General features: G+C 35.6%; 1 protein-coding gene across 1 annotated transcript in view; it reads right to left on the reverse strand.

Moving 5' to 3' along the window:
- Window positions 1-12,081, reverse strand: part of DNAI1 (dynein axonemal intermediate chain 1) — a 279,043-nt gene that overhangs the window by 117,674 nt on the left and 149,288 nt on the right. Inside the window, exons 11-12 of the mRNA XM_051965884.1 lie at window positions 10,437-10,554; window positions 6,908-6,951 (exon numbers count right to left, since the gene is read on the reverse strand). Of these exons, the coding sequence (XP_051821844.1) occupies window positions 6,908-6,951; window positions 10,437-10,554 (162 nt within the window). The remainder of the gene's footprint in view (window positions 1-6,907; window positions 6,952-10,436; window positions 10,555-12,081) is intronic.

A 12,081-nucleotide genomic window follows, 5' to 3' on the forward strand; every position in this document is an offset into this window, starting at 1 on the left:
CCAGTTGTGCCACTAACCCCCCACCATTTTATGTTGGTTTGACACAGTGCCTAGCATATAGTAAGCACTTAATGTCCTTCCTTTTTCTCTTTTTTCTTCCTTCCTTTCTTTTTCTCTTTCTTTGTCTGTCTATCTGTCTATCTATCTAACTCCTTAGTTGACTTTTAGTTCATGGGATCTGATTTATCCTTTCTTTGAACCCATCTGTAGGAGACCTTTCCTGATTCATCCAGTTATTAAGCCTTCTCTAAAATTGATTTCCATTTATTTTATCTGTATCTTGTATGTATCTATTTATATACATGTTGTCTTCTTTGACACTCCCATTAGACTGTAAGCTCTTTGAGGATAAGGATTGTTTTTGTTCTTTTTTGTACCCTCCCCCATATCTAACAATACCTGGCACATAGTTTCTAATAAATATTATTTGACTTACTACTCTCCTAAAATGTAGAATATATGTCAAACAACATCTAGCTTTCCTCTCTTTCATAACAAAAGGAGTAACCATTTTCCCTCTAAGTTCCCATAATTTTCACCCTTGAAGCCAATTGGTAAGCAAATAAAGGGGATGAACTCATAAGGCAAGACAATAATTATTAATTATTTTGTGTCTGGCAGAGAAAGTTTCAGCAGATGTCTGGATAAATGAAGAACCCTACTACTATCATATTATATCTTTGTGATATGATTCCTGAACTCATCCATTGTTTCTAAGTGACAATGACAAAAATCATTTCTCTTTTACTCCAATTCGTTCAAATGCTTTCCATTTTGCCTCTTCCCTTTTGGTTCCTAGATTTCCTCATAAAAGCTTATTTTCTTAAAATATAATGCAATCCCTACTCTTTGTGTGACCTACTTCTTTTGAACAGAATACATCTGCCAAGACCCAAGTCACTCCACTCACCAAACTCCAGCCATGTTGATGTCAAATTTCCCTCCTGGAATTAGGACCTTTAGTTCCTTCTGTTTATTATGCATTGGCATAAGAGATATTTATGGTTGTAGGTTTAACTACCACCTTCTTTTTCTTGAACTTTATCTCATTGAGCTTCATAGTGTTTCCAATGACACTATTTTTCCTACCTTGTACCTATCTTTCTGTAGTGTATAGCTTGTTGAATATATGTAGGAAGTTTTCTCCTTTCTTTCCATTCAGTTGAAAGTTCTTTTCATTACATTTATAAGACTCCAGGCAAATATTTTCTTACCAGCCTTTGTTAAATGCAAACCATTCCTGGCCAACAGTTTGTCATGTCTATATTTTAAGTTATGGCCCCAAAATCCAAATCCCATTCTCAGACACCATTTTCTTCACCAGCTGTTCCCTTCTGAAAAAATTTCTCTCTTGTATTCCTTACCCTCAGTGGATAACAGTGATGAAAACACCACTGTGTCCCTGTGGTCTTTAGTTTATTGCCCAAGGATATGTAATCTTTGGCAATGATTTCTAGGTTCCTTCTGGAAGTATCATCCACACTCATATGAATCACCAGAAGTGGGTAGTACTCAAAGTGTGGATGGGTTGCAATCTGCACCACTGGAATAAGTGGCATTTTAATGAGATCATGGGGTTATTCAAATATTGGATTGTTGAAGTATTAAATAAGTGAGAGAAAAATCATTGGGGACAAAATAGATGGGTTTGTTATATTAAAAGTTTACAAGATAAAATGTGGTGTTCCAAAAAGAAAATGAAAAAGACTGGAACAAATCTATCTAATGAATCTATAAGAATTGAAAGAAATTTACAAGGGTAATATTCATTATGGAGAGACAGGGTACAATAGAAAATGTCCTATACTTGGGATCAGGCCAAACATGGGTTCAAATTCCATCTCTACCATTTCCTAGGTGTGTGGTTGTGGACAAGGCCCAATATCTTCAGTCTCTTTTTTTCTTTCTCATTTGTAAACTGGAAATAACAGAACTTATCCCAACAGGTTATAATGAGAGTAAAAGTAGTAAACACTTCTCAGTTCTTTGAAATCTAGCTTCCAACCTCTTCCCGCAACTGAAACTGCTTCCTCCAAAGTTACCCATACTCTTTTAACTGCCCATTCTGATAATTTATTTGCTCAGTTCTCATTCTTCTTGCTTTGTTTGCTGTAACTGACACTGTTGCACCCTTTTCTCTGCATAGTCTCCCTGCTCTCAGTTTGTGATTCTTCTCTCTACTGGTTCTTTTTCTACTTGTCTGATCACTTCTCAGTCTTCTTTGCTGCTTTATCATCCATATCACACTCTTAAATGGTGGCTTTTCCCTAAGGCTCTGTCCTAGATCTTTTCCTGCTTATACTTTAATGGCAACTTCATGAGCTTCAATGAGTTTAGTTATCACTCTCTATTAAGGGACAGGTCAATTCTCCGAGAGCCTCCACAGTTCTGGATCATAGCATCTGAAGGAGTTGCAGGGCAGCCTTTGCTCACACAGGTGTTGCAGACTGGGAATGAGATAAATTGGAGGCAGAGGGAAAAAGAGAGAGGTCAGATAATGCAAAGGCCTCTCAGTCAGAGAGGTCAGAAAATAGCCCCTACTTCTCAGTCTCCTTGTATCATCCTCTCACAAGAGGAGATCCATTCTGCAGGTCTGGATTGGATCTCCAGCAGCCACTGTCAGGTGGTTCCTGTATGCCAACAACTCTTCCTCTCAAAATATCTTGTATTTAATTATTTTGTATTTATTCTCTTCTTTTAGAAAATGATTCGACTACTCATAACTACTATTATATTTATTCTGTAAAGACTTATATATGTACTTATGGTCTCCACAAGATTGTAAGTTCTAGGAGAGTAGAGATTATTTCATTCATCATATTTATATCCCTGCTGCACAATGCTTGGCACATAATAGGCACACAGTTAATGATTCTTGATTACTTCCCAAATCTTAAAGCATTACATGTAAATATAAATATACATATGTACATATATATGTGTGTATATACACATATATTACACACACATATATAATAAAGCATATATTGTTCTTTTTCAGATAATTGTTCATCTAAATTTCATCCATTACTTTTGTCTGGGCATTATCATTCAATAGATAAATGGTTAATGATATAAACAGATATGGAAAAAAGAAACACAATTTGCTAATTATCATTGAAAATTGTTCAGATGTCTAATGATCTTAGAAATATATATTAAGACAATGGTGAGATATAATCTCGTAGACAACAAATTGATATAATTAAAAATAACAAAACTCAGTGATGTTCAAATATCATGAAAACAGATATCTTATCACACAACTGAAACTGTGATGTATTAAAATCTTTTTAGGTAGCAGTTTGGCAATAAAAGTACAAGGTCAGGGAAGGTTGTAGATAAATTTGCTTAGATTTTAGCAAAGTTATTTGGGAAAGTATCTTATTTTATTCTTGTGGAAAAGATGGAAGAGCTATGGATTAGATGATAATACAATAACTGGATTCAGAATTGGTTGAATAGCTGGACTCAGAATAGTCATGAAGAGTTCAATGCCAGTTTGGAAGGAGGTATCTAGTAGAGTGCTTCAGGTTTTGTGCTATTTAACATTTTTATCAATGAGACAGATAAAGGCATGATGGCACACTTATCAAAACTGAAGATGCCTTAAAGCTGGAAACAATAAATAGCTCACTCACTCGATCATCGCTCAATGATACAGGATCTAAAAAGATCATGACAAGTAAGACTATTCCACTAGGTTTAATCAGATGAAATTCAAAAGGAATAAATGTAAAGTCTTATACTTGGGTTAAAATAATCATCTTCTCAAGTACAAGGTAGGGAGAACATGTTTAAATGACCGTTTATCTGAAAAAAGATTAGAGGGTTTTAGTATGTCGCAAGTTCAAAGAAGAAGCAGTAGTATGATGTGGCGAGTAAAAAGGCTAATGTGCTCTTGGGATGCATTAAAAGAGATGCAACTTTAAGGAATAAAGTGATGGTCCCTTCATACTCTATTCTTGTCAAATTGTATCTAGAGTATGGTACCAAAATTTAGGAAGTCATTGCTCATCTGGAGTGTCCAGATGACAGAAACCAGGATAGCAAGGAGCCTTAAATTCATATGACATGACAGTCAATTAAAGGCATTGGATATGTTTAGATCGGAGAAGAGAAGACTCAGAGGGTATGTGATAGTTCTGTTTGAGAACTTGAAGAGTTCTCAAGTGGAGAGTGGACTAAGACTTTTTTTCCATCTGGTCCCAGAGAGCAGAATTCCTAATAGGACTGTCTCCAGAGAGAACGGGCCACTTTAGCAACACATCTCTATACACTGGAGATATTCAGGCAGAGGGTAGATAACTATTTGTCATTTGACACTATATTAAAATAGAGATTCCTTTTAAAGAATGAATTTGAAAGAAATGGCTGAGGTCTATTCCAACTCTCTGTTGGGCAAATCTATGAAAACTTATATCCTTTAATCTGGGTGATCCCACCTTACTCTACTTAAATATATTATGATACAACTAAAGCTACAACACATATATTCACAACAGCTTTATGTGTAATAAGGAAAAAATGAAAATAGTATATCTGTCCAACAGTTGAAGAATTAGGGATGTGATAAATTATAATCTATCAATGTAATGGAATATTATTATATCATAAAAATGGCAAATATGAGGAAAACAAAGAAATGTAGGACAGCATACAAATGCTGAGAAAATAGAATCAGAATACCACACACACTGCATAAAAATAACCTAGCAAATAATATAAGTACATAGAAAAGTTCTTAGAAGTGTACACAAAATCAAATAAGATTATTTTGTAGAAGGCTTTGTATCTACATGTAATATTCCTCTTAACTAAGTGAAGGTAGCCTAGATTTTATGGCATTATGGGTGCTTCCATTTAGATTTTATTTCTTTTTTTGTTGGTTTTAAAGTTCACAATAAAATATGATTTTGTTTTTTTAAAAGAATAAAGGTTGTAGATAATAACTACATTGGACCATAATCACAGCAGTGATGCTAATAATGAGTATTATCTTCCTAATTTTCTTTGAGAAATGCACATGACTTTAGACTTTGCAGAGAATTATCACTAGAATTTGTCATTTGATCAAACTTGGACAATGTTTGAGTTAAAATACAGAACACAGAGTTAGATCCAACCTTAGATCAGCAAATACATTTCCTCCTCTTCAAAGATAATAGAAACTATATGATCTCAATAAGTATCAGGTTCTCATTGATGAGAAAAATAAAAACCAGACCTTAAACAGCTTGAAGCCCTAAGGGAATCTGAGCCAAACAGCACATTTCTGAGTCTTAGTGGTCACCATAGTACCCTATCTGCCCCTTTTATGAGAAAAAAAAGCCTTTTCTGTTCAAAGAATCTCGTACTCTATTCCAGAAAACAAAAGAAAACACACATTAACATTTTGGCACCAATGCTATCATACAGTGTGAATAATTCTTATACAGGAAGGGAGTACTTCATGTAGAAACCATTTCTCAATGAGATGACCAATGACATGAAATGGGAAGGAGATCTGAGCTAGTTGAGCTCAAAGGGGTGGAAGTTTGCCTTTATAGATGGAGAGAAGTGAGGAAAATGACTGAGCAGTGGCCTGAATCTCCAAAGACTTTGGCCTGGATGTAGGATTTTTTAGAAAAGATCCCTAAACTTAAAATCTTAGAGCTAGACAAGATTTTTTCTAGGACATATTTATCACCTAAGCAGTCATCTAGCTATTGCTTAAAGACTCTTCTCATCTCTCTTCTCATCCATACTCTCATCTACATCAAAACATATGCTTTTATTATAAAATGCAGTGATCAAAAGATGTTGCTGGGGCTCGCATAAAATCAAATACACACAGATTTAAGGAAGTCTGAGTAGAGAAAACTTCTGAGAGTAATATAGATAACATATTCCACTTATGGATGAATCTAATTGTTAGGAAGTTTCTCTTTATATGAAGCCTAAATCTGCGGGGCCAAACAGAATAAGACTAATTCCTCTTTCACTTGACAACTGTCATATCTATGTGAATATGACTACCATGTTCTCCCTAAACTCTTCTCCAAGTTCCTTCGTTTTTTTTTTTTGTTTTGTTTTGTTTTGTTTTGGTAATTGAGATTGCGTGATTTGCCTAGAGTCACATATCTATTAAGTGTCTGAAGTCAGATTTGAATTCGGTACTTCCTGACTCCAGGGATAGCATTTTATCCATTGAACCACTTAGATATGTTGCAGTATATCCTAGATACAATATATGTTTTCAGAACCGAACAGTTCTCTTGTTGCACAGGGAGAATTGGATTCAGAAGGTAAAAATAACCAGGGAAGAAAAACAAAGATGCAGATAGTTCACATTCGTTTCCCAGTGTTCTTTCTTTGGGTGTAGCTGCTTCTGTCCATCATTTATCAATTGAAACTCAGTTAGGTCTCTTTGTCAAAGAAGTCCACTTCCATCAGAATACATCCTCATATAATATCGTTGTCGAAGTGTATAATGATCTCCTGGTTCTGCTCATTTCAATTAGCATCAGTTCATGTAAGTCTCGCAAAGCCTCTCTGTATTCATCCTACTGGTCATTTCTTACAGAACAATAATATTCCATGACATTCATATACCACAATTCACCCAGCCATTCTCCAATTGATGGGCAGGTCATCAAACTTTTTAAATAGGGGGCCAGTTCACTGTCCCTCAGACTGTTGGAGGGCTGGACTATAGTAAAAACAAAAACTTTGTTTTGTGGGCCTTAAATAAAGAAACTTCATAGCCCTGGGTGAGGGGGATAAACTTCCTCAGTTGCTGCCTCTGGCCCGCCGTAGTTTGCCCCTGGCCTAGAGAATAGGTCTGTGCTAACCATTCAAAGGAGGCTGGGAATCTTAGGGTAGTTTAACTGGGGTGCTTTAAATGTAAAGATAAATTGTAACTTACAAGAGCCATGTCCCACTGCAAACAGATCCTTATATTTTGGATTCCTGTAAAAAGATGTAATACAAAAGAAAAAAAGTCAGATCCATTTAAAAAATTTAAAAAATTGAATCATATTCAGAACTTAGGTGATTAAATCCTGTTCCAAAGTAAAACTGATCCAAATTTATAAGGAAAATACTCAGGTTCTAGGGGGCAAGTAAAGAAAGGCTATTCACAAAAAAAGAAACCCAAAGAGTAAACATTTGAAAAATGTTCAGCTTTATTAATAATTTTTAAAAGTACATTCAAGTACCAGAACTTCACATCTCTTAATTAATTTAAACAATGTTGGTGGGGTTGTGGAGACTAGTTAGATCCATAAATGTGCTTGGGGACAGTGCTGGTAGAGTTGAAAGTCAGTGCTATCTTTATAGATTTGACTAATAAGTGTCATCAAACCATACAAACCCTTTGACACATTAACTCTATTACTGGAGAAAAATCTCAAGAAAAAAAGAAAAGGAAACTTATTTGCATATGTCTGTGCAACATTGTGAATTTATAGCAGTATTATATAGAAAAGCAAAAAAAACTAGAAACAATATAAAGGCTTAGTAGTTGGGGTATGACAAAGCATGCTATATTATATAAATCCCTGTAATATTATATTGTTACAAATAATGGAAACCACAAAAATGGAACTATTTATATTACATATAATTAAATTACATAAAGTAAAAATGTAGATAGTAATACTGTAGACATACTGACAAACCATATAAATTATGTATGCATGTAAATGTATGTAAAATATGGTCACAAAAATATAAGTGTTTTAGAATGATTGATAAGTTGCTATTGATACTATATGTGTGTTTAGATTTACATTTTGTCGCAAAATTGATTAAATATAAAATAAACAGGGGAAAATGCATCTAAGTGAATGTTGTCCAGTAATGGAATCAAATATTAAAACTAAGTCATTTTATTTTTCTGAACCTCAATGTCCTTATCTAAAAATGGGAACAACACTACATGGGGTTGTGGTGAGGAAATTAAACTTTAAAGCAGTATATAAATGTGAGCCAATAACTGACAGAGTGGTCTCTGGGTAGAAATAAAGTCAGTAGAAAACTGCCAAGTACTAACCATTTTCAATGAAAAATAAACTTTATTTACCCTTCAGGGCTTCCTTTTTTATTGGAATGGAACCTAGAAACCAGGGAGTCAACTTACCCTCTAGGTCAATAGTTATCTGAGAAAACACACTATGCAACACCAAGCTAGGTAGCAAATTGGGGTAGATTGAAGAGAGCACTTTCTAAATTCTTACAATCTGAGTGGGAATTGTTTCTCCTTTTTGAAGACTTTTTTTTTTTTCAAATAGCTTTTACTTCCCCTCCTTCGTGATGAATCTTAAGTGAGTCTCTAAATTTACATATTTCATGCTTCTTCCTAGTCTCTGAACTTACATCTTATGTTCAGAGTTTTGCCCTAAGTGAAATATTCAAATCTGGAGCTGAAAATAGCCAAGATGCTGCCACTTGAATCAGAAGGCATTAGGAGTCTAAAGACAGAACAGAATAAAATGTCTGATTCTCTCCCCATTCTATGGGTGAGTAAGCCCAAGTGTGAATGGACTTGTATACCACCCTCCCCAAACACGCCCAAACATTTGAAGACACTAACATATTCATAAGATTGTTAGAGGGCAGTAAGATAGGACTACTAATTTGACTCCTATTCTCATTTATTGAAGCCATAACTATAGTCCAAGTCCCTATCCCCAGCCCTGACTAATAGGGTCATCAGAGGATGAACTATCCCATAAAAGCTACCTCTCATCAGCTTGTTATATAGCTACCGAGGACATTCTCCTTCCTCACCCCATTGATGTCTAGTAAGAGTCCCACATCGGTTAAGAAGATATTGCCCTTTCACTGGATACCAATGTTGAAATTATTTTGGGGTATGTGTAATATTCTCTATCACAGAAAATCTGAGCCTGTTCTAATTAAGTAAAGGTACTGCTGACAACTAGAAAATTTCATCCAGAGGACCAAGCCTACTGAGCAGCCCCAAGTCTGTGAACATAAAAGCCCCCAGTCAGACTTCAGCTTCTGACAGTCAATTTTCTCCCAAAGAGCTATCCAAGGTACTAACAAGTTTCAGTCCATCTCATCTTTGACCCAAAGCTTCTGACTCTAGGTGCCCTAAATTAAAAGTTATTCTTCTTGATTTTTGGTGCCCTTGCTTGCCCTGGACCATGCTTAATTTGACTTCACTTATATTTTACCCTACCTTTGCCCCAAATCAGCTACTCAATACCCTGGTGTGTTTCCAAAATCATTAGGATATAACCACTCACTTGAATTCTTTTCCCTTCCCTGTGTTTCATTCTCTTGGAATTCTCTTCTCTTGGACCAACTGTGTCTCATTTCCTCTCCTCCCTATTTTCCAGGTAAATGATTGCAAATCATGTCCTTATCCTTTGCTGCAAAAATGCAAGGCACTTCAAATATTGCTACATGCCTGAGCCTGGTCCTTCTTCACTAATGATTAAAAATCTTTATGGCCCTCTGGAAACTGACTTTCTAGTTTATTTTATTCATAACATCAGTGCTTTCCTGTCTTAGAAAACCTTTCTAACTCTAGCTCTTGTGCATGGAATGGGTATCAAAAGCTAATAGGAGAGAGTGTATGCTGCTGCAGCAGAAAAAGGCCAGGATTGAAAGTTAGGAGACTATAGTTTTAGGGTCTACATGAAATACCCATATGATCTTGGGTAAGCTTACTCGATCTCTCTAGGTCTCAGTTACTTTTCCTCTATATGAGGTTATTATGCTGTTAGGTCCCTTCTAATTTGAATATTCTATGACAAAGAGTGGCCTGATGCTTCAGATGGCACAGTGGATACAGTAACAAGCCTGGTGTCTGGAAGATATCACTAAGATCAAATCTGACTTCAGTCATCTACTATCTGGGTGACCCTGAGCAAATCACTTTATTTCTGCCTGCCTCAGTTTCCTCAACTGTAAAATAAGATAATAAAAGCACTTTCCTTCAAAGATTTTTGTGAGGTTGAAATGAGATAATATTTGTAAGCCACTCAGAACACTACCTGGCACACAGTGGGTGCTTAATAAATGGTTGCTCCTTTCTCCTTCCCTCCTTCTGATCCTCATCCCATGACTGAGCCAACAATATTCATCAGTAACTGGCCATTAGAGACTGTCCTAAAAGACAGATCTTGCGGCTTCAACCTCTTATTAAGGTTTTAAAAGAATTAAATAAAAGGATATTACTCCAGGGAAGAAGTTAAAATAGGCTGCGAGTGAGATAATAACGACCCTCATTTGTTCTCCTTCATTTACATTATTTTTCTAGGTGGAAGGCTGCATTTGCACAAAGACAAGCGTCCAACACATACTTCCATGCCTGGACTGTTCTCTATGGTAACGTGGGATTGCCATTTCATACCTCCCCGGGCTTAAAGAAACAGGCGTTCTTGGAGCCCGGAACACTTTGGAGGTGCAACCCAAACACTTACCAGCAGAGGGCTGTCACGGCCAGGCGCTTTGCCTTATCATATGTGAACTTCCAGAGAGGGAGCAAAGTGCCCTCCTGGTCCCGATATTCATCAGCTGCATCTTCATAATACTTAAAATCTTAAAAAAATAAAAAAATAAATTTAAAGCCATAAGACTCATCTATTTTTCTAGGAAATACAACCATAGATAAATCACACAGACAAATGTAATAAAATGGCCATTTAGACCTGTAGAATCATTATGAAATAACTTGTTTTCAATGTTGTCTGACCCAAATCTATATTTCATACCTAGTTCATATCAGTTCCTATGAAATCTTAGACACTCTTTCTGTAGCTTTATGAGGGCATTGAGTATGTTTCAGAGATCAGACTGGAAAGGTTAGGAAGGCACCAAACTGTGAGGGTTCTTGTGAACACTAGGCAAAAGGATCTTTACTTCGAAGGCCATGGCAACCAATGACCACTTATGGGCAGAAAAATGGCATGACAATCTCTGTGCATGAGTATGCTAGCAGATGGTATGAAGGATGAACTTGGGGAAGGGAGAAAATAGATACAGGAAGATCCTTAGGAGATGGAGAAATTGACATGTGAGAACTAAGGAGTAAAAGGCCAGGTTTTAAAGGGAAAGTCATCTTGAAAAATCTGGGCAAGCTAAATGACCTTACACAAGTTACTTCCACTAAAGGAAGAGGTTGATCTAGACTATCATTCCCCAAATCAATTTGTCCCCAAACTATCTTTGATATTGAAACATCATGATAAAACCTATAAATGTTAATCTGGCAAAAAGAGTCTTGACAAATGAAATATTCCTTAGACAAAGAGGACTTGGAATATTTCAAAGATACTAAGTCTATTTTAAACCTCCAAAAATTGTCAAGCAAGTATCAAATGTATAATTTATATGCACAATTTCAAATTTAATATTTTAGCAAGAAGATATCATTAGCATGAACATTTTCTCATGGAACTCCTATTTAATTGCTTGGAACACCCTGGCAGGATACAGAACAACATAGTCTGGGAAATAGGCTGGATGATTTCAAAAGATACTTTAATTCTAAAATTTTATCATTCTATGATTGATATTTTAATAAAAAATTTCAGAATTTTGCTACATTATAGTTTTTTATTATACTTCAGAGCCATCTTTTTTTTAACTTATAGGAGAATCTGATTTTATAATGACAATTGGTAGTAAAGTAGTTTTCATTACACATAAATTTACTTTATGGGCAATTTTTTTCTACCACATCTACTCCTTAGATGATGTTCTATCTGTACTGATTTGGAAATCTACAAATGAAACCTGCAGTCATAGTTTTCAAGGAGATCCTTGTGATGGGGTATGAGGGTACAGAGGCACTGAACCCCCAAATATATTGAGGTTTCAGGATTTTCCCTGTATGGTCCACCAAATATATTGAGAAAGTACAAAATGTCACAAGATATCTCAAAAGAATTTGTAATCTAATATCATTTCCAAATCAAGAGGCAAAGATTTTATTATTATGCCATTGACTGGCTGGCTAAATTCTAAAAAGGAGTTAGCATTAACAAAGAGAAAGACTAGGGCTAAATTCCCTAGTGGAATTCATAATTAACTTGAGGGAAGATACCATAACAAGGAGGGAGATGC

Source organism: Antechinus flavipes, chromosome 1 (assembly GCF_016432865.1).
Source record: "Antechinus flavipes isolate AdamAnt ecotype Samford, QLD, Australia chromosome 1, AdamAnt_v2, whole genome shotgun sequence".
Lineage (NCBI taxonomy): Eukaryota > Metazoa > Chordata > Mammalia > Dasyuromorphia > Dasyuridae > Antechinus > Antechinus flavipes.